This window comes from Lathyrus oleraceus, chromosome 4, assembly GCF_024323335.1.
Source record: "Lathyrus oleraceus cultivar Zhongwan6 chromosome 4, CAAS_Psat_ZW6_1.0, whole genome shotgun sequence".
Classification (NCBI taxonomy): Eukaryota; Viridiplantae; Streptophyta; class Magnoliopsida; order Fabales; family Fabaceae; genus Lathyrus; species Lathyrus oleraceus.
Genome location: NC_066582.1, coordinates 372,940,250 through 372,964,483, shown reverse-complemented (window position 1 = coordinate 372,964,483; position 24,234 = coordinate 372,940,250). Strand labels below are relative to the sequence as shown.

At 36.0% G+C, this 24,234-nt stretch overlaps 2 protein-coding genes across 2 annotated transcripts; both read left to right on the top strand.

Moving 5' to 3' along the window:
- Positions 1-16,782: 16,782 nt before the first annotated feature.
- LOC127137544 (U11/U12 small nuclear ribonucleoprotein 31 kDa protein) lies at positions 16,783-17,610 on the top strand. The gene has a single exon (XM_051064003.1). The coding sequence runs from the start codon at positions 16,783-16,785 to the stop codon at positions 17,608-17,610; it is 828 nt and encodes a 275-aa protein (XP_050919960.1).
- On the top strand, positions 17,496-22,578 carry LOC127075508 (protein NCA1). Its single transcript, XM_051016969.1, has 7 exons — positions 17,496-17,645; positions 18,822-19,109; positions 19,188-19,419; positions 19,644-19,789; positions 20,923-21,010; positions 21,123-21,269; positions 22,293-22,578. The coding sequence occupies exons 2-7, from the start codon at positions 18,844-18,846 to the stop codon at positions 22,539-22,541; spliced, it is 1,128 nt and encodes a 375-aa protein (XP_050872926.1). The 5' UTR covers positions 17,496-17,645; positions 18,822-18,843; the 3' UTR covers positions 22,542-22,578.
- The last annotated feature ends 1,656 nt before the right edge of the window (positions 22,579-24,234 follow it).

Sequence of the window (24,234 nt, the reverse complement as noted above, 5' to 3'; positions counted from 1 at the left end):
ATAATACGGGCCTAGAGAATCGGCCCTCTGGCCCATTTTAGGATTAGGTTGAGTCTTTCTTTAAATGCCGTTGTAAGACTCTAATTTGCTAAGTTTGGAATGAATTGAATTTTCTCTCATGAGAAATGTGAGTGTGAATAATCTCCTCTTTGGTTCTTGGATTAGAATTCTAATTGAATCTTATCAATGATTTCCTTATCGTTGTGGCGATTCTTCCTGGCTTATCAAGCATCCTGACTGTGGCATCTTTCTTCCGCAAATTCATCTTTTGTTCATTTTCCCCTTTCATTTGCCACCCTTTGATTCAAGATCGCTTAGTGCGAGCTTTTGTTATATGTGGAAGCATATCCATCGACATCATAATTGCTCTTTACAAACACACACACACACACATGCACACAAATATGACAGTTATGACAGTTGAATGGAAGTCCTAATTGGAGTAAATTAAGCCTAAGATTTCATAGAAATTAAAAATTGACAGTAGCATATAGCGTGTGATTCAAATGCAAACATGATGATTAAGTTGATATAACTTGATTCAATGTAGATTGCTAAATTTGTATTACACTAACTTATTATGTAAAGTGTCTAATATTTAAGCCTAGTATGGAGTGTTATCATTACTTAGTATCTTGAATACAAGTTTCATTTTGTGCTGCATTTCAACATAAGATCTTGAAATTAACATATGTTTTTGTTCTTATAGCGGCTATCAGTTCTAGACTTCCTTAGAAGCCAACTGACAGATGATGATAAACAAGAACAAGTCAAACAAACAGTTTGAGGTCAGGTAGATGCTTAGCGAGCAAAAAGGAAGCATCAATTCAGATGCAATAAATGTTTCTTTATATGATTGGATACGAATGTAAAATAAGCTCGGGTCTGCAGAGGCGTTAAAATAGAGAAATGAAATCTTCATTTTGTTTCGAGTGATGAGGATCATTATCATTTTGGGGACTGCAGTACTTGTCTTTGAGATTCTACAAAATTCCCTATGTGTTTCTTATACTACACCACTGTAGTTTTTGTATCCACCTCTTTAGTTGAAGCTTGGATCCTCTCCCGTTACCGGAAGTTCCTTTCTGATGACCAGTACCTTATTTGTGCACAAGGGCTATTGTGATGGGTCTTCCTTGCATTTATGTAGCTGATATATATACTTCTCTAATAAACTAGAATTGAAGAAACATGTAGGTTGTGTTTCCAACTTGAATACATTCTATAATGTGAAGAGTGAAATTTATAGAATATTCATAAATCTTTGTGTTTGGGCGAGTTTTGATAAACACGTTTTTGAGTAGAATTCATTTTGTAAAACTTTTCTTTATTGAGCTCCAAGAGATTGGTGCTACACCGGTCATAAATATATTGTGTGCAATACTTTTCTTTTTATTTTGGTCTCCACTTAAATCAAATTTAGTGTAGCCATGTATCTCTACATCTGTGTTTGTATTCTTCTACCTTGAAATTAACACATTTGAAATTAACACACCATGGTCGATTGTTCCCTTTATGTATCTTAACACTCTCTTTACTACATTGAGATGACATTTTTATGGCTTCTTCATAACTCAGCTTAATAGCACAACTTTTTGACAAATGACGGGTCTGGTATTGCTTATATATACCTTAAGGATCCAATTATTTACTTGTACAATGTGCACTTACAAATTCATCATTTGTATTCTTTCTCAATTTTGCTCCGGTGTCGAATGGTGTGGCAGTTTTACTACAGTTGCTCATCTTGAACCTTTTCTTGAGCATACTTCTTCTGGTGCAAGAACATTCTTTCACATGTGTCTTTAAACTCCATCCCTAAGAAATATGAAACATTTCCTAGGTCAAACATTTCAAATTCATGCATCAACTCAACTTTGTCTCCTTTTATTTCTGCCTCATCTGCATTTGTGATCAATAAGTCATCCACATATAAGTATATAATGACTTGATTGAATCTGCTTGCATTGTTGACATACATTTCATGCTCTGAAACACATTTTGTGAAACCTGCCCTGATTATGAAGTTATTTATTATCTTATTCCAATCCTTGGGGTTTGCTTTAAACCATAAAGAGTCTTCCTCAATTTGTACACCTTTTGCTCATGCCTTTTGATTTCGAATCCTGGTGATTGACTGACATAAACCTCATATTCCAATGCTCCATTCAGAAATGTTGATTTTATATCTTGTTGATGTATCTTTCATCCTCTGTATGTTGTGGTTGACATAACAATTATGATGATTTCTATCCTTGCAACAGGTGCATAGACTTCGTCGAAGTAAATACTAGGTTTTTGCAGAAAACCTCTTGCCATAAGTCTTACCTTATACTTGGCAATTTCACCATTTAGCCTTAGATTCAACTTGTAGACCCACTTCACATCAATTGGCTTCTTGATTGAATTTTCTACAAGCTCCCAAATATTGTTCTTCTTGATTTCCCTAAGTTCTTATAGCATGATTGCCAACCAATTTGAAACATTCATAGCTTGATCCAAATCAATTGGTTCTAATTCAACCATCATCATCACTTCTCCTATGAAGTCATCATCTGCATTGATTGCTTGATTTGGAAATCTCTCATATCCAGCTATCCTTGTTAACTCAATTTTCGTTCTAGTGGATCTTCTAACATTCTGCTAAGGTGGTTCTTTATTTTGACTGGTTGTGACTTCAGTTTGTTGGTCTTATTCAAGCACATTTACGTCTGCATTTTGCTTATGTTGAACTAACCCCTGAGTCAAATTCCACCCCTTGCTTTCCTTCACTAGAACATTCATACTGATCACTAGTTTATCATAATTTGGTGAATACAATTTATATCCACCAGTTGAACGATAACCTATGAGCACCATGGTCTGACTTCGATCATCTAGCTTATTCTTCAATTATTCAAGTACATGCCTGAAATACATTGATCCAAAATCTCTAAGATGGCTAATATTTGGCTTCATTCCTGTCCAAGCCTCATAAGGCGTCTTCTCGACTATCTTCTTAGTTGAACATCTGTTTAGAATGTATACTACTGTCGATACTGCTTCACCCCAAAATATCTTTGGTATTTCTTTAGCTTTCAACATACTCCTGGTCATATTTAGTATACTTCTATTTCTCCTCTCAGTTATACCATTGTGTTAAGGTGTATAGGGTGCAATGACCTCATGTCTTATGTAACACCCTTCTAAATACCCCAAATATTTAATTAAAACAACAGCATATAAATCAATATCAGAGTAATCATGCACCAAGGGTGTCACATAATACTTCACATAATTCACCGTAAAAATCAGTCATGCTCATTATTTAATTCAACATAAACACTTCTTTAAAAATTCGCAGCGGATAGAAACATTCAACATCTGTAATATCTTAAAATTAACATTTATTCAACAAATAAAACATCCCGTCCCGATGTTACATCTATCAGAGCATGACCCCCTAACACCACACTAGACTTCAAGCACTAGCTTCTACTCACTCACTGCTCGTTACCTGAAAAATAGTTGTAAGGGTGAGTTCCTCAATCGATATAACAAATATTATAAATCATCATGTTATGTTAAGTAATCTTACTCGTTAATCACCCTAATTATATCATGCATTCAGTAACGGCACATCAACTCAAATATCATACTCAATCACAACGTAAATACAACTCAATAACAACATACAATGCAACTCAATAACAACATAAAATGCAACTCGATGAGACTCGACTCTTCATGCATGTGGTACCATTTGGAGTAAAACTCCCAACTTAAAATCATTGCCATTTTAGTGGGCATCAAGGCATAAGCCTTCAACTTTCAACTTAAAATTTTGCCAATCCAGGCCAACGTGGTGTGAGCAAAAGCCCCATAATTTTGCCAATCCAGGCCACCGTGGTGTGAGCAAAAGCCCCATAATTTTTCCAATCCAGGCCAACGTGGTGTGAGCAAAGCTCCGACTTAATGCATATGAATGTATATGGCATGTACGACTTGAAACTCAACAACATACGAATAACAGCAACACAACAGCTTTTTCAACAAAACAACTCATAATCAACTTTGGCTCATCAGCCTACAACTCAGTATTTTCAACAAAACAACTTATATTCAGCTTTGGCTCATCAGCCTACAACTCAGGATTTTCAACAAAACAACTTATCAACATATTTGCATCAACATTTCACAACATAAACCCAACAAATTGATTCATTACAATTAACTACAATGGGTCAGTCACCAATTACATCTACAACATAAAAATCAACTATTCTTCCACACTGCAACAGTGTTAACCGGTTAACGCCCTGGGTTAACCGGTTAACGCAGGACAAAAATACATTTCTTGGCAAAACGCAACAGTGTTAACCGGTTAACGCCCTGGGTTAACCGGTTAACGCAGGCAAAACAGCACATTTTCACAAAATATAACAGTGTTAACCGGTTAACGCCCTGGGTTAACCGGTTAACGCAGGCAAAACAGCAGTTCCTGCGCTAACACAAGGCAGAATGCAGAGTTTCCGCATTTTCCGCCGTTGGAGGACTACCGGACCTCCGATTCAATATCCGTAAAAAGCTATACGCTCAGAATTTCACAATACACTCAAATACAGATTCAATTTCGACTTATACACAACATATCTAACACAACTTCTCAGCATTCAAAAATCCCAATTAGGGTCAATCGACGGCTTATCACTACCCATTACATGTTAATCGATAATACCCATTAAACGACGATAAACCCCCCTTACCTGAGATAATCCGGCAATCTCTAAGCTTCAAGCTTTTCCGTTCTTCAACCTTTGCTCTACAGCTCTTTGCCCTTTTCCTCTTCTCTGCAGCTTCTCAGTTTTTCACGTAAAACCTTTTTACAAAATGAAAACCTTTTCTCTTATTCCAACTTATATATATTTTCCAATAATTATTATTCCAAATAATAATAATAATAATAATAATCCAATAATTCAATTTATTTAATTAAATTATTAAATATATTATTAACTTAATTAAATAATCCATCTTATTTAATTCAGGGTGTTACAACTCTCCCCTACTAAAAGAGTTTTCGTCCTCGAAAACATACCTCAAGCAAATAACTCCGGATAAGACTCCTTCATCTGACTCTCCAGTTCCCAAGTCACATTGCCACCTGCTGGTCCTCCCCAAGCTACCTTCACTAAGGCAATCTCTTTACCCCGCAACTGCTTCAACTCTCGATCCTCGATCCTCATAGGTGATGTTTCAACAGTCAGGTTATCTCTCACCTGTACATCATCTACTTGGACTACATGCGACGGATCATGAATATACCTCCTCAACTGAGACACATGAAAAACCTCATGCAAATTCGCAAGTGACGACGGTAAAGCGATACGATAGGCTACTTCCCCTATCCTCTCCAAAATCTGATAAGGACCAATAAATCGCGGTGTCAACTTCTTCGACTTCAGAGCTCGACCAACACCTGTTATCGGAGTAACACGAAGAAACACATGATCCCCCTCTTGGAACTCAAGTGACTTCCTCCTCTTATCATGATAACTCTTCTGACGACTCTGAGCAATTCTCATCTTCTCCTGAATCATCTTAATCTTTTCCGTAGTTTGTTGAACAATCTCCGGTCCAATCACAGCACTCTCACCGGACTCATACCAACATAACGGTGTCCGACATCTCCTACCATACAAAGCTTCAAACGGCGCCATACCAATGCTCAAATGAAAACTATTGTTGTAGGTAAACTCAATCAACGGTAAATAACAATCCCAAGTACCTCCCTTCTCCAAAACACAAGCTCTCAAAAGATCCTCCAATGACTGAATCGTCCTCTCAGTCTGACCATCAGTCTGCGGATGATATGTAGAACTCAATCTCAACTTAGTTCCCAAAGCCTTCTGCAAACCTTCCCAGAATTTCGAGGTAAATCTAGGATCTCTGTCCGAAACAATACTCGACGGAATACCATGCAGACTTACAATCTTCTCAATATACAACTCCGCTAATTTCTCTAACGGATAGTCCATTCTGATCGGAATGAAATGAGCCGATTTCGTCAATCTGTCAACAATCACCCAAATAGCTTCAAAATTCTTAATTGTTCTCGGTAAACCAGAAACAAAATCCATGCTGATACTATCCCACTTCCACTCTGGAATAGCCAACGGTTGCATTAGCCCAGACGGCTTCTGATGCTCAATCTTTGACTTCTGACAAGTCAAACAAGAATAAACAAAACTCGCAATTTCTCTTTTCATTCCCGGCCACCAAAATAACTTTTTCAAATCATGATACATCTTCGTAGCTCCAGGATGAATACTCAACCCACTGCGATGTCCTTCTTCAAGAATACTCTTCTTAAGTTCGGTAACATCCGGAATACACACCCGATTACCAAATTTCAAAATACCATTCTCATCAACTCTGAATTCGCCACCTTGACCTTGATTCACGAGAGTCAACTTATCAACCAAAAGCACATCGGATTTCTGACCCTCTCTGATCTCATCCAGAATACCACTTGTTAACTTCAACATTCCCAATTTAACACTATTGTGAGTACTCTCACACACCAAACTCAAGTCTCTAAACTGCTCAATTAAATTCAATTCCTTAACCATTAGCATAGACATATGTAATGATTTCCGACTCAACGCATCAGCTACCACATTTGCTTTACCCGGATGGTAATTCAAACCAAAGTCATAATCCTTCAGAAACTCTAACCATCTTCTCTGTCTCATATTCAGCTCTTTCTGATCAAACAAATACTTTAAACTTTTATGATCACTGAAAACCTCAAATCTTGACCCGTACAAATAATGCCTCCATAACTTCAGAACAAACACCACAGCCGCCAACTCTAAATCGTGCGTCGGATAGTTCCTCTCATGAACCCTCAGCTGTCTTGAAGCATAAGCTATAACCTGCTTATTCTGCATCAACACGCCACCCAAACCCAACAATGAAGCATCACAGTAAACTTCAAACGGTTCCGACGAACTCGATAATATCAGAATAGGAGCAGTAGTTAACCTTCTCTTTAACTCTTGGAAACCTTCTTCACATTTTGAGTCCCAAATAAACGCTTGCCCCTTCCTAGTCAACATCGTCAATGGTAACGCCAACTTAGAAAATCCCTCAATGAACTTCCTATAATAACCAGTCAAACCAAGAAAACTTCGAATCTCAGCAACAGACTTCGGAGCTTCCCACTTAGATACCGCTTCTATCTTAGAAGGATCAACAGCAACACCACCTCTTGAAATCACATGACCAAGAAAACTTACCTCTCCTAACCAAAATTCACACTTGGACAATTTAGCAAATAACTTCTTTTCTCGTAGAACTTCTAAAACCACTCTCAAATGTTCAGCATGCTCTTCTTCAGATTTCGAATACACCAAAATATCATCAATAAATACCACAACAAACTTGTCTAGGTACGGATGGAAAATCCTATTCATATACTCCATAAATACTCCAGGCGCATTAGTCACACCAAAAGGCATTACAGAATACTCATAATGTCCATACCTTGTTCTGAAAGCAGTCTTCTGAATATCCTCGGTTTTCACACGAATCTGATGATACCCAGATCTCAAATCTATTTTGCTGAACACACTTGCACCAACCAACTGATCCATCAAATCATCAATCCTCGGCAAGGGATACCGATTCTTGATCGTCACTTTATTCAGTTGCCTGTAGTCCACACACAACCTCATAGTACCTTCTTTCTTCTTAACCAACAGCACTGGTGCACCCCACGGTGACACACTCGGACGAATAAATTTCTTATCCAACAGATCTTCCAACTGACTCTTCAATTCAGTTAACTCAACAGCAGACATACGGTACGGAGCCATCGAGATCGGCCTAGTACCAGGTACCAAATCAATCGAGAACTCAACTTCACGCTCTGGCGGCAATTCATTCACCTCTTCCGGGAACACATCAGGAAAATCACACACCACGGCTAGATCGCAAATCGCCAGTTTATCTTTAGCCTCCAAAGTCGCCAACAGCATAAACAACTCCGCCCCATCTGCTACTTCCTCATTCACTTGCCTCGCTGATAGAAACAAACTCTTTCCTTTCTCAATCTCAGGAAAGACCACCGTCTTATCGAAACAATTGATAGAAACTCGGTTAAACACCAACCAGTTCATACCCAGAATAACATCAATCTGCACTAGTGGAAGACACACTAGGTCCATCCCAAAGTCTCTACCAAAAATACTCAAAGGACAATTTAAACAAACCAAGGTAGTAGTCACTGAACCCTTCGCAGGAGTATCAATTACCATACTACCAAACATCTCAGATATCTCTAACTTAAGTTTCACAGCACAATCCAAAGATATAAAGGAATGAGTCGCACCTGTGTCAATAATAGCTACAAGAGGAAAGCCATTAATATAACACGTACCTCGGATAAGTCTGTCCTCACTGGAGGTTTGAGTTCCGGTCAATGCGAACACCCTCCCAGTCTGAGATTTCTTTGGCTTCTGACACTGACTTCCAATATGCCCTTCTTCGCCACAATTAAAACAAATCACTTCCTTGTGCTTGCAATCAGCTATTGCATGACCAGTCTTACCACAGCGAAAACACCTCTTTACTTCAGCAGTGCATACATTACTCTTATGACCAGCTTGACCACATTTGAAGCAAACTATACCAGTAGGAGCACCTCCCCCACTAGCTCTCTGAACCGGAGCAGCTCTTTGCTTCCCTTTTCCAGCTGGAACATCATACGGCTTGCCACGGTTTTGATGTTGCTTGCCTCTGCGATCACTGACAATCTTGTAATGAGCATTATTGTCTTCTTCAAATATCCTGCAGCTGTCAACCAATTCAGTAAAAATGCGTATCTTCTGATACCCAACAGCCTTCTTAATTTCAGAGCGCAGTCCGTTTTCAAACTTGATGCACTTTGAAAATTCAGCACCAGCACCAGTGTAATGAGGATAAAATTTGGACAGCTCCACAAATTTCGCAGCATAATCAGTGACAGACATGTTTCCTTGCTTCAGCTCAAGGAACTCGATTTCCTTCTTACCACGGACATCTTCCGGATAATACTTTCTCAGGAATTCTCTACGGAATACATCCCAAGTAACGACTTCACCTGCCGCGGTCAACCTCTCGTGAGTCTCTAGCCACCAGTCATCAGCTTCGACTGCTAGCATGTGAGTACCATACCGAACCTTCTGAGCTGGAGTACAATCCATAACACGGAAGATTCTCTCAATCTCTTTCAACCATCCCAAGGCTGCATCTGGATCATGCTTCCCTTTAAACACCGGCGGATTCTCTCTTTGAAAAGTCGCCAAACTACGTGATCCAGCATCTCCACCAGCATTTGGCAAGTTCTGCACAGCTTGTGCCATCGCTTGCATTGCGGCAGCCATTGCAGCATCATTCCTTCCAGCCATTTCAACTTATCAATACAACACAACTTAAAGTTAGATTCGTAACAATACACAATTGTTAGACAAAACGACACGACAACTGGCCGGACAGACCGACCTGCTCTGATACCACTAATGTAACACCCTTCTAAATACCCCAAATATTTAATTAAAACAACAGCATATAAATCAATATCAGAGTAATCATGCACCAAGGGTGTCACATAATACTTCACATAATTCACCGTAAAAATCAGTCATGCTCATTATTTAATTCAACATAAACACTTCTTTAAAAATTCGCAGCGGATAGAAACATTCAACATCTGTAATATCTTAAAATTAACATTTATTCAACAAATAAAACATCCCGTCCCGATGTTACATCTATCAGAGCATGACCCCCTAACACCACACTAGACTTCAAGCACTAGCTTCTACTCACTCACTGCTCGTTACCTGAAAAATAGTTGTAAGGGTGAGTTCCTCAATCGATATAACAAATATTATAAATCATCATGTTATGTTAAGTAATCTTACTCGTTAATCACCCTAATTATATCATGCATTCAGTAACGGCACATCAACTCAAATATCATACTCAATCACAACGTAAATACAACTCAATAACAACATACAATGCAACTCAATAACAACATAAAATGCAACTCGATGAGACTCGACTCTTCATGCATGTGGTACCATTTGGAGTAAAACTCCCAACTTAAAATCATTGCCATTTTAGTGGGCATCAAGGCATAAGCCTTCAACTTTCAACTTAAAATTTTGCCAATCCAGGCCAACGTGGTGTGAGCAAAAGCCCCATAATTTTGCCAATCCAGGCCAACGTGGTGTGAGCAAAAGCCCCATAATTTTTCCAATCCAGGCCAACGTGGTGTGAGCAAAGCTCCGACTTAATGCATATGAATGTATATGGCATGTACGACTTGAAACTCAACAACATACGAATAACAGCAACACAACAGCTTTTTCAACAAAACAACTCATAATCAACTTTGGCTCATCAGCCTACAACTCAGTATTTTCAACAAAACAACTTATATTCAGCTTTGGCTCATCAGCCTACAACTCAGGATTTTCAACAAAACAACTTATCAACATATTTGCATCAACATTTCACAACATAAACCCAACAAATTGATTCATTACAATTAACTACAATGGGTCAGTCACCAATTACATCTACAACATAAAAATCAACTATTCTTCCACACTGCAACAGTGTTAACCGGTTAACGCCCTGGGTTAACCGGTTAACGCAGGACAAAAATACATTTCTTGGCAAAACGCAACAGTGTTAACCGGTTAACGCCCTGGGTTAACCGGTTAACGCAGGCAAAACAGCACATTTTCACAAAATATAACAGTGTTAACCGGTTAACGCCCTGGGTTAACCGGTTAACGCAGGCAAAACAGCAGTTCCTGCGCTAACACAAGGCAGAATGCAGAGTTTCCGCATTTTCCGCCGTTGGAGGACTACCGGACCTCCGATTCAATATCCGTAAAAAGCTATACGCTCAGAATTTCACAATACACTCAAATACAGATTCAATTTCGACTTATACACAACATATCTAACACAACTTCTCAGCATTCAAAAATCCCAATTAGGGTCAATCGACGGCTTATCACTATCCATTACATGTTAATCGATAATACCCATTAAACGACGATAAACCCCCCTTACCTGAGATAATCCGGCAATCTCTAAGCTTCAAGCTTTTCCGTTCTTCAACCTTTGCTCTACAGCTCTTTGCCCTTTTCCTCTTCTCTGCAGCTTCTCAGTTTTTCACGTAAAACCTTTTTACAAAATGAAAACCTTTTCTCTTATTCCAACTTATATATATTTTCCAATAATTATTATTCCAAATAATAATAATAATAATAATCCAATAATTCAATTTATTTAATTAAATTATTAAATATATTATTAACTTAATTAAATAATCCATCTTATTTAATTCAGGGTGTTACATCTTATACCTCCCTCATTGGAAAATCTTGCAAATTCTATAGAGGTATATTTACCTCCATCATCAGTTCTCAATTCCTTTAGCTTGCATCCGCATTATTTCTCGACATGCAATTTAAACATCTTGAACTGTTTAAATACCCCACTACTCTTTTCAATACGGTAATCCACATATATTTGACGAATTCATCTATGAAACTTAGAAAATATAAATTACCTCCATTCGACCTTACTTCAAAAGGCACACACACATCATAGTGAACAAGCACCAACTTTTCTCTTAACTTCATGGACAAGTCATGTTTGAATGCTTTTGCTTTGCTTTGAAACATTCCTCCCACACCTGACTTGGTTCCTTCACTTGAGTTAATCCATATATTATCTTCTTCTGGTTGAGTATACATATACCTTTGAAGTTTAGGTGTCCATACCTATGATGCCATAACGAGTTCTTATCTTCAACAACAGTCGAAGCAAGACATTGATGACCAACCATGTCGATCTTAATCTTGAAGGTTTTGTTATCTTCCAATGGTGATTTCATGATCATATTTCTTTCACCATTATACATCTTCATCTGATTCTCTTCCACTTTCATGTTATACCCCTTTGCAAGTAATTAACCTATGTTAATTAAACTACTTATCGTAAAAGATACATGCAATACATCAGTAATACTGGTCTTCTGGCCATCTCTTCTAATCACAACTATGTTTCCTCTTCTAGTTGATGTGACATGTCTTCCATCTGCAAACCTGATCACTTTCTTAACCGATTCATCTAACTTGGTGAACTAGTTTTTATCTTCAGGCATGTGGTTGTTGCATCCTGAATCTAGGTACCACATATTGGTTTGTTAATTATTTGACTGAGTATTTGCCACGAGTAGCATATCATTGGAATCTCTTTCTCCAACATGTGCATATTGCATTTCTTTATTTTCTTTTGCTCTTGATTCCTTCTTTCTTCGACAATCTCGAGCATAATCACCAAATCCTTAACGATTGTAACATTGCACCACCTTCATGTCAACTTTCTTCCTTGAATACTTGTTGCCCATACCTTTCTTGGTTAAATCAAAGTTATTCTTTGAATTCTTTCTTGACTTCTCATCATTTGAAATATTATTTCTCTGTTTCTCCTTTTCTCTACGAGACATTTTAATGAATCTTGCTTGTAGTGCTTGTTCCGCCACTTTCTCCCTTTTTGAGATTCTTTGCTTCAGTCTCATCTCATGAGCCTCCAATGAAGTTTGAAGTTCTTCCACCTTCATATTAGATAGGTTATTGGACTCTTTAATAGACATAACGATGTAATCAAAACTTGTAGTCAGGGATCTTAACACTTTCTCATTCTTCTGCAAATCAGTGATCAACTCACAACACGTCTTCATCTAGTTTATTAGCAGTGCCATACGCGAAAATAAATTTGTAGCTGTCTCGTCTTCTTTCATTTGAATCATCTCAAATTGCTTTCTCAGCGTCTACAACTTCATCCTTTTCAGTTTATCTCCCGCATACAAGTTCTTTAACTTGTCTCACGATCATTTGGACGTTTCTTCATCAATGATCTTCTCAAACACATTTGGATCGTGAATCAAGAAAATAGCTTTTCCATATTTCTTCCTTTGTTCATTGCACACAACCTTTTGAACATTATTTGCATATGCTTCTAATGCAGGTACCGTCACGATTTCAGCCACATCTTGAAATTTGAAGACGTCATTCATTTGTGTAATATGCCTCTCGTAGTTCTCACCAGTAGATTTGAAAGAAATTGCATTGATGTTGTGTTGTCATTTTCCATTACCGATTGACTGAATCTCAATCGGGTTCGTTGATACCAATTTGTTGAAACAATTAATGTTTTTAATAAGAGTGAAGAAGAGGATAGAGAAGAAAGAAAATATATAATAAAAATGGATTTTATTATTATGAAGTTCTTTGAAGTTTACATCGTTACCTGTATATACAGGCAAACAAAGCATAACTTATAACTATAGTATTCAACTTTGTCAAATACTTACTTACACACTTCGACACACATGTTGTATTAGACTCCGTCGAACACAACTTACTTCTACTTAGCTTACTTCGACCCTGTTGTCTAACACAACTATTTTGAATACAACTTTTCTACTAGGACATTGAATTAAATCTTCTAACAAGTACAACCAAACGATCACCATCATTCTATGAACATATTGACTCACTTCATTCGTATACTCCACTTGTTGGGAAAAAACAAAATAGAGAAAAATAACAGATACAATCACAACACAATAAAATAACGTGGAAGTTCCAAAGTCGGAGAAAAACTACATGTGTTGTGAAATGACAACCAAAGAATAACAATATGTGGACCTTTTTACAACACATAATTTACCCTTAACCACCCACAGACTCTAGTACACCCACATCCTCCAAAACAAATATTTAACTACATCTCACAACACTCTAACACAAGAGTGTAAGAGGACAAAGAAAGTTAAATACAAAAGTGCTTTTGAATGATGCATTTTATAATGAAGAAATTGAATCCTTTATATAAACTTGGACTTCATTTTCCTTTACAAAACTAAGCAGTGTGGGATATTTTCAACATGTATATTTTCAACCAACCCCAACAATATCCACTTTGATTGAAAATAATACATCAACTTTAATTGTCTTCAGCGACAACCATAGTTCAAAGAGAACTATCATACTCTACCATAAAGAGTATAGTCACTTGAAATTATACCGCTCTAAGAATTTTCACATTGTCTTCACCGACGATCATACTTCAAAAACTATCATAGCATACCATAAAGAATATATTTGACTTGAAGTTAAACAGTTTCAGTAATTTCACATTGTCATTACCAACAATCATATTCTCTATCATGAAAAATATATTTCACTTGAAGTTAAACTAGTCCAAGAATTTCACATGTCTAAAATCAGGCTAAAAAATTATAGTGAAACTTCCATGTTGGCAAAAAGCTCATCAATCACTGACATAATCTCATAGTACACCTTGCATCAATGTCCATTAATGATATGTACTAACCACTAACCAACATCATGTGTAATCTTGATTGTATAAACATATATTTGACTTGAATTTTCCATAGGTAAAAAATGATTCTTCCATAAATTTACTCTAGCCCAAACTCCACGGTGAAATTTATGACTTCAACTCAACAACTCTTCCATAACACCACCATTCTTTTCTGATGTGGAATATCAGACAAAGTTGCAACCATAAAGTATACTAAAAACTCCTATCCCCGAATCGAACCAAAAGCTATGTTACCAGTTGTTGTGAAAAAGTTGACATATAAAAAAAATAAAAGAACACAATCACAACACAAGGATATATCATAGAAACTCTAAAATCGAAGAAAATACCACGACCGTTGAGAATAACACTATGTGAAAATTGTTACAACACATAATATACCTTCAACCAGACCCATTCGTCTGATACACTCACACTATCCAAAATAAATATTTAACTACATCTCACAACACTCTAACACAAGAGTATAAAAGAATAAAGAAAGTCAAATACAAGCTTAAAGTGCTTTTAACCGGTACGTTTTGTAATGAAGAACTTGAATCATTTGCAAAGCCTTTGACTCCCTCTTATTTTACAAAAATAAGCAATGTGAAACTTTTTCAACATGTATATTTTCACTCAACCCTAACACCACCTTCACAATCCAAAAAATCTGCTAGCAAGGGGTGCATGAATTTGCAAAGCACCATCTTCACCACCTTTACCAAAAATAAAATACATTGACATTATTGTAGGTGTTAAAGTTGATGGTAATTGTGGATTTTGAGCCATTTCATCTTTAATTGAAAGAGTGAGAAGAATTGAACTCTTGTCTGTTATAGTCTTATCAAAGTGCTAACTTCTCATTAGAATGATTACATGCGACTCTATATGACTAATGCACAGATACAAGCTATTCAAAATCCTTCGATTCTTAGTAAAATTGATGTCCCTACAACGACAATAAAGTGGATGAATTTTTCTGAAATGAGTCATCTTATATCAAATTGCTACTAAGATGCATTTTATACAAGCTTATTTGAAACGAGGGTGTCCTCTACCACCAACATTCGTAGAATGGAGAGAACGTCTTAAGGAAGAAAAATATGAGTGAGAACTTTGTTTTTTTTGGATAGGATGCATGAGATATAGAAATTAAATGATGTTGAAAAATAATACAATAGAAAAAAGTCTAATGCGAAAAGTTCAATAAATTTAAAAAGATGTCTTCGATTTTGATGCATTTTAATCGTATGTACTTCTAATTTTGTTCATTCACTATGTTCATTTTTATTCTTATATCTTTATTTTAAGATGTCCAAACATAATCTAAGTGTATAAATAAAACATTACTTTTGAAAACAAATTAATTGTTGAGTTTTTAATAAGAGATGAGTCCTCTTCAATTCTCGACAAATTCTACATAAGAGTTTTTAAATGTTGTGAAATTGAAATTATTAGACTAAGATTTTGCTTAAGTTGATGCAATGAGATGATATGAAGTGATATGAGATGAAATAGAATAAGATTCCATTGTTTGAGTTAATTAAAATCAGACCCAGTATAATGAAATTTTATTATTCTATTTCATTTCATCACTTTTCATTAGCATTATTTTCCTTAGATATGAGGAATAAAAAATTACATCACTTTCTACTAGTATTGATCACTTTCTACTAGTATTGTTCCCTTTAATATGAGCAGAATGAAAATTTTCATCACTTTCCATCAGTATTGTTTCTCTTTTATATGAGCAGAATAAAAAACTTACTTTGTTTTTATCGCTAATTATTCAAATAATAAAGTAATAAAATTTCTATTCCACTCTATTCTATTTTTGCTAAATTTCAATAACTCTATTTATCTTAAGATATTAAAACATAATCTATAATAATATAATAAAATTGTATATCTAACGAACTAGAAATTTTTGTCTTAAAAAATCTAGCATCATACTAACAAAAAATTATTAAAGTTTATATATGCAGATGGTTGGCTGACCAATTAAATAAAAAAATATTAAAACATAATTTTTTTTAGTTTCATGCTATCTTTACAAGTACTCTGGCGGTGAGCAAGTTATCCATTTACATATGGATAATACTGCTTATAAAAAAATAAGAATGGATAAAACCACATATAAAATCAATCCAAAATATCCGGATCCATGTCCAGATCCGCTTGGAGTTTCGCTTCACTTCTCTAGGGTTTCTCAAACGCATTATAGAATCTCTCCACTCTCAGATTTCCTCTCTATAGATTAAAGAAGCATCGGAGAACTAATTCCGTCGCCGGAAACCGAACGCCGTTGCCGGAAACAAAAATCCTGAACCGAAAAAAATGTCAAGCAAGAAGAAACACAAACAAAAACACAGCGACGAAGACGACAACGTTTTCTACTACCGCTACTGCGCTTCGTCCTCAACCCCCAACACCAACACCGGCACCACATCCAGTAATCAACCCCAATCAAAACCGAACAACAAAGGATCATCAATAGGAGGAACAGGTGAACCCTTAGCACCATCAAAATCGACGCTATACGTTTCTAATCTAGATTACTCCCTAACAAACTCCGATCTCCATACGCTCTTCTCTACTTTCGGCCGCATCGAGCGTGTAACCGTTCTCAAAGACCGTCACACGCGCCTAAGCCGCGGTGTCGCGTTTGTCCAATTCGTTTCTCGTAATGACGCTCAACGCGCCGTGGCGGAGATGAATAAGAAGATTCTCAATGGAAGGACTCTAACTGCTTCTATTGCTGCTGATAATGGACGTGCTCCGGAGTTTATTCGAAAGCGCGTGTACAATACTGAGACTGCTTTGTGTTATGAGTGTGGGGGGCATGGTCATTTGTCGTATGAGCGTCCTAAGAATCAGTTGGGGCCGAGGCCGCGGCCTCAGCCTAAGAAGCCGCGGCGGGGATTTAGTGGGCTGAGGGATAGGGATGGGGAGGAGGAAGGTGATGAGGAGGAGGAAGAGGGTGGTCAGATTGCTGCGGAGCAGTTTAAGGATAATTGGGCTTCTGTTGTGGATGATGAAGTGGGTGAAAGGTTGCCGGGGAGAAACAGAAATGATGATGAGGGTTTGGACAACAACAAGACGAAGAAGAAAGGGAAGAAAGCTGGGTATTTCAGTGATGAGAGTGATCATGATGATGATGATTGATCATGACTATGTAGCATTGACACTTCAGATTGAAGGTGTGTGTTTGGTATTCCGCATTACCGCATTATTCAACTAGTCAATGTCCTGTGTGTCGTGTCTATATATGTGCCAGTGTTTCATAGATCTAAATGGCAATTTTTTGTTTTTATCAAGATATGGTGTAATTGATGAAATTGTTTATATGTTGTTGGCCTTGTTGGATGTGTTTATGGTTTTGATCACAAGCACATGTTAGTTATTAGTTATTGTGGTAGTAATTGGTGATAGTTGTGGTGAATTGGTGATGAGCATTTTTGTGTATTCCATATTTTCATAGTTAATGAATGATGACAGACGAGTCTCTTATTTATCGGCTTAATTTAGCATTTAGTTTACCTGTAAAACAGAAAAGAAAAGCCTGTTCGTTATGTTTTTTATTTTGGTTCAGCTAAAACATGTAATGTAATCAAATTGTAACACCCTGGTTTACTTTATGCACATCTTTTTATTATAATAAATAAGGTTTTTAATTACAGTTGTGGTGGTTATGTTATGATATTTGATATGTAGAATATTGTAGTCAGATATAGGTGGATTTGATGTAGTTGTTGAAATCTTGAAAAGCATAGGTTGTAGACTTGTAGGCACAATTACTGTCACGGTTCTTGTGGAAAGCAGTTTAAAACCATGATTCAAAATGCAGAACACAATTCTTATGTTCTGTTCCTTTCTAGCTTATGTGCCAAATTCTATCTAGTTAGCATGTCATAAGTTTCAGCTACTATGCACTACACTAAATGGGTTGTACTAAAGGAGAAATAGAGGAGCATAATACAATGAAGTTGTCATTTTTGCATAGTTGACGCAGAAAATAAAAGAGATTCCCTGTTGTAATAAGATTACAAGAAAATAGACTGGATCTGCCTATGCTTATTTTTTTGCCCTAAAACTACCCTACCTAAATAAATTGGTGTATCTTCTGTTGAAGCAAAAGTTCTGCTATTTTTTGCAACCTGCTATTTTAGTATCCAGTTGAAAATTGACGATCTTTGAATGATTGAATCTTGGTTATGAATGCATAGATGTTACTTTTCTAGGTTTTATTTTTTTTTATTTTTTAAATTGATAGAATTTTTTTATTTATCTTTTTAATTCATGTTTAGTACTCTAATTTAATGATGATTGATACTTTGTTATTAAGTTAACTGAATGCAAAGATGTTGTTTTTGTAGGCACTTGTGGTATTGAATCAATATGAAACCGGTTTGTCCTTTTGTTAAAATTCCTCGGCCGGACGATAGTAATGCTTCTAAAAAACCGAGTGAAAACTCAACTAAATATCATGTAGAACATGAAAGTAAGGTGAATAAAGAGGTTAATGACTCGGCCAGCGTTTCACCGAAGTGTCCAATGGGATATGACTCTCAGACGTTTAAGCTTGGTCCTCTTAGCTGTATGGTATGCCAAGCGCTGCTGTTCGACACCAGTAAATGTGTGCCTTGTTTGCATGTTTTCTGCAAGTACGTATCACGGCCCGTGTTTATCATTGCATACATTGTTTTTGGATGATTTCTGATTTTATGTGTATATGATGTTAGAGCATGTATATCGCGCTTTGAGGACTGTCCGTTATGTGGAGCTGATATTGTGAAGATTGAGCCCGATGACAATCTTCAAGGTGTAGTCGATCGCTTTATTGAAGGTCATGCTAGGATCAAAAGGTCTGTTAATTTAGACAAAGGCGAAGAAGCAACAGAAAATAATAAGCCGGTTATATACGAAGATGTGTCTTTGGAAAGAGGTTCTTTCTTAGTACAACAGGCCATGAGGGTAAGTATGTCCTTTTCAAATGTAAATGTGGATGAAGTCTTGTATATGAAGGATTAAATTGAGAAAGAATGATGATCCTTGAGTTTTTTGTCGTTAACTATTATCATCCACAGTGTAAATGTCACTAGTCTTAATTCAATGCTTATGCTATAAGTGCTTATCATTTAACTATTTTTCTTGACCACTTGATAATGAGCATTTTACCATATGAAATTCATAAACAGGCATTCCGCGCTCAGAATTTAGAAAGTGCCAAATCAAGACTCAGCCTATGTGCAGAAGACATTCGTAGTCAGATAGAAAAAGTTGGTAACACTTCAGAGTTATGTTCACAACTTGGAGCAGTCTTGGGTATGCTCGGCGACTGCTGGTATGTTGTAGGATATTATCGTTGTATTCTATGATAAGATATTGTTTACATATATGTTGTGCTTAGTGAAATATAGAAAAAATTTCTACCAAGAGTAGTGTATCTGTCAAGAGGACAAAATAGTCTGATATACAAAGGCGTGGTTAAAAATACTAGCATAAATAGTAACCAGTGTTGTAACATAGCAACTACAGTGCTATAGCATAGCAAAATTTGAACAAATCACTGTTTACGTAGAGGAATTTCAGGAGACCACTATTTTTTGTGATCCATGGTTGACAACACTGATAGTAACACTGAATATAACTAGACTGAGACCAAAAATGATAAAATCAAATAGGGATGCTTAGAATCGGTGGAAATTGTTAAACTAGTGTTCTGAATCCGAATCATCTTTGGTATTGAGGACATTTTGAGTTTTGGTTATCTGTATCTCTACCAGAAATTGTTTCCGTTGTATATATCTATATGGAATCCGAATCATCTTTGGTATTGAGGACATTTTGAGTTTTGGTTATCCATGTCTGTACCAGAAATTGTTTCCACTGTTTCCTCTACATCTATAATATAGTGTAAAATGTTCAATTTCCTATACTGCTTTAGCCATTTTTGGTGTACAGAAATAACCACTTCAGTTGGAAGAAGCTCCTAGTTTTCCCTGTTGCCTCCCACTTTAAAACATGTCCTAAACCCATTAGCATATAGTTACATCCTCTAAAGCAGAAGCACTGACAGACATTGGTAATAATTTGAGAAAATGGAAATGATTATATGTAATCACACGTATTAGTATCGTGTTGGTGCTGAACAAACATAGACACACCTTCAATATGAAGTTTCAGTGCCTCGTGTTTGTGCTCTTAAATCTATTATGTAGTGCGCCTTTTGGTCTCTTTGTGGTGCAGTTTATCGTTATTTTAGAGCGGTTTTGATCGTGAACATTTTGAGAGATTATTGATCTCTTTTTTGTTTTTTAAGCCTTTTGTTTTCTTCTTATTCTCTGCTTTTTCCTTTTTTTCATTCATGTGTCACATTTCTTTTTGTATCACAAAGTTTAACAGAATATAGTTTAATTACATGTTTAATGGAGGAGGTGGATTGTGATCTTCATGTTTACAAAATAATTTCTGCAGCCGAGCAATGGGTGATAGCAGTTCTGCAGTAACTTATTTTGAAGAAAGTGTTGAATTTCTGTCAAAGTTGCCAAAAGATGATTTGGAGGTTATTTCATTAGAACCTTGCTTTTCTCAGCTCTCATGAGAAATGATAGATTACCAGATCAATCTGGTTTTGTTTATTGTCAATTTATTTCTTTGACCTTGTTATCTTACAGATTACACATACACTTTCCGTTTCACTTAATAAAATTGGTGATCTTAAATATCATGGGGGAGACCTCCAAGCTGCGAGATCATACTATTTTCAATCCTTAAATGTTCGCCGTGATGTTGTCAAGAACAATTCAAATGTTTCATCTCAGGTTGGTAAATGCTTTCCACCTATATTTGAATTAAATTTAACAGTAGTGTTTTCTGACTTGCTTTAGAGCTTATTAAGTTGACTTATTTAAGGTTACCCAGTAAGCATATTTAGGAGAATTTATAGAAACAACTTATGACATATCCATAAGTAATTTTTAGCTTATTTATGTAACCTCTTTAAGATAGTTTATGAAAATAGTTTATAATTTATAGGAAAAGAGATCAATTTTATTTACCGTCATAGAAATATGGTATTGGATAGAACATTATGGCAAAATTTGATTCATGTAGCCGACTCCACCTAGTGGGATAAGGCTTGGTTGTTTGGTTGTTATAGAAATAACCTAAGCACTTGTATGATGAGGTCTTACACTAAGCACTTAATTAGATGTTTGTCCAAAAAGGGCCTTATTAAGTGGATTTTACCTTACTAGCTTATTTACTCACCGAAGTTTCATTATGTAATTTACACCAATCATGTTTGTTAGATTCTTTTCTATGCATAGCACATGAAACACTTGTTTTGACAAGGCTTGGCAGCTGTTTTGTCCATGAAAAATGATAAAAACATAAAATAGTAAGAGAAAAGAAGTCGAGTAGAAAAATCAGAGAGTGATAAAGACGGAGAGATTGGCACGTTAGTGCCTGTTTGCATGCTAGTGAAAAATAAAATGGAAACAAAACTCTTACACTCATCATTTGCACCCCTAGTTTCTTCATTACACGAGTTCTTGATACTTGTAGATAATTTTCAGTTTGATATTTTTTTCTTGTTTTGAAACAACTCAACCATGTAAAAAGTTAGTATAAATCATCTTGCCCATTAACTAGTTAGGTTAAATTAATCTTTAATCACCCATTCAACCATGTAAAAAGTTAGTATAAATCATTGGCCATTAACTAGTTAGGTTAAGTTAATCTTTAATCACCCATACAAATTGTCACATTAGAACATGTATTGTGGCCAGTAGGCATGACCAATTTTCAAATTAACCATTTTTTTATTGTTTATGTCAATTTAGGTCTTAGATGTTGCTGTTTCTCTCGCAAAAGTAGCGGATGTTGACAAAAGTCTAGGAGATGAAAAGTCGGCTAGTGACGGATTTCAAGAAGCTATAAACTTGCTGGAATCACTTACTTTAAAATCTGAAGCCAGTGGGCTTGAGCAAGTTGTTACTTTATGTATGCTAATAAAGAAGTGCTATATTATTGTATTCCTCCTCTGTTTCCGCATCCATAACACAAGCACAGACGTGTGTATACATATATAATATATATATAGGAGGAATCAAATTACTCAGTGAATAACTTTTGCAGAGTTACTTTGTTAAATAATTCATTGCTTAAACTTTCAATAATGGCAAGATTTACTCATTTAGTAACTTAATTTGATGAGGACCTAAAGTGAACTAATTAGGAGAAAAACAAGAAAAATTTTAAGTCAAGACTTTAGAATAGTTTTTAGTTTTATTTGTGTTTAATTTGAATCGTAATAATTTTTTTTATTGAGTGGTGTAGGCCTAATAATACGGGCCTAGAGAATCGGCCCTCTGGCCCATTTTAGGATTAGGTTGAGTCTTTCTTTAAATGCCGTTGTAAGACTCTAATTTGCTAAGTTTGGAATGAATTGAATTTTCTCTCATGAGAAATGTGAGTGTGAATAATCTCCTCTTTGGTTCTTGGATTAGAATTCTAATTGAATCTTATCAATGATTTCCTTATCGTTGTGGCGATTCTTCCTGGCTTATCAAGCATCCTGACTGTGGCATCTTTCTTCCGCAAATTCATCTTTTGTTCATTTTCCCCTTTCATTTGCCACCCTTTGATTCAAGATCGCTTAGTGCGAGCTTTTGTTATATGTGGAAGCATATCCATCGACATCATAATTGCTCTTTACAAACACACACACACACATGCACACAAATATGACAGTTATGACAGTTGAATGGAAGTCCTAATTGGAGTAAATTAAGCCTAAGATTTCATAGAAATTAAAAATTGACAGTAGCATATAGCGTGTGATTCAAATGCAAACATGATGATTAAGTTGATATAACTTGATTCAATGTAGATTGCTAAATTTGTATTACACTAACTTATTATGTAAAGTGTCTAATATTTAAGCCTAGTATGGAGTGTTATCATTACTTAGTATCTTGAATACAAGTTTCATTTTGTGCTGCATTTCAACATAAGATCTTGAAATTAACATATGTTTTTGTTCTTATAGCGGCTATCAGTTCTAGACTTCCTTAGAAGCCAACTGACAGATGATGATAAACAAGAACAAGTCAAACAAACAGTTTGAGGTCAGGTAGATGCTTAGCGAGCAAAAAGGAAGCATCAATTCAGATGCAATAAATGTTTCTTTATATGATTGGATACGAATGTAAAATAAGCTCGGGTCTGCAGAGGCGTTAAAATAGAGAAATGAAATCTTCATTTTGTTTCGAGTGATGAGGATCATTATCATTTTGGGGACTGCAGTACTTGTCTTTGAGATTCTACAAAATTCCCTATGTGTTTCTTATACTACACCACTGTAGTTTTTGTATCCACCTCTTTAGTTGAAGCTTGGATCCTCTCCCGTTACCGGAAGTTCCTTTCTGATGACCAGTACCTTATTTGTGCACAAGGGCTATTGTGATGGGTCTTCCTTGCATTTATGTAGCTGATATATATACTTCTCTAATAAACTAGAATTGAAGAAACATGTAGGTTGTGTTTCCAACTTGAATACATTCTATAATGTGAAGAGTGAAATTTATAGAATATTCATAAATCTTTGTGTTTGGGCGAGTTTTGATAAACACGTTTTTGAGTAGAATTCATTTTGTAAAACTTTTCTTTATTGAGCTCCAAGAGATTGGTGCTACACCGGTCATAAATATATTGTGTGCAATACTTTTCTTTTTATTTTGGTCTCCACTTAAATCAAATTTAGTGTAGCCATGTATCTCTACA

Bases quoted from the DNA above. Each gene is read 5' to 3' on its own strand.
- LOC127137544 (XM_051064003.1), top strand. From the start codon at position 16,783: ATGTCAAGCAAGAAGAAACACAAACAAAAACACAGCGACGAAGACGAC.
- LOC127075508 (XM_051016969.1), top strand. From the start codon at position 18,844: ATGAAACCGGTTTGTCCTTTTGTTAAAATTCCTCGGCCGGACGATAGT. The intron at 19,110-19,187 runs GTACGTATCACG...ATATGATGTTAG, and splicing joins TGTTTGCATGTTTTCTGCAA to AGCATGTATATCGCGCTTTG. The intron at 21,270-22,292 runs GTTGGTAAATGC...ATGTCAATTTAG, and splicing joins ATTCAAATGTTTCATCTCAG to GTCTTAGATGTTGCTGTTTC.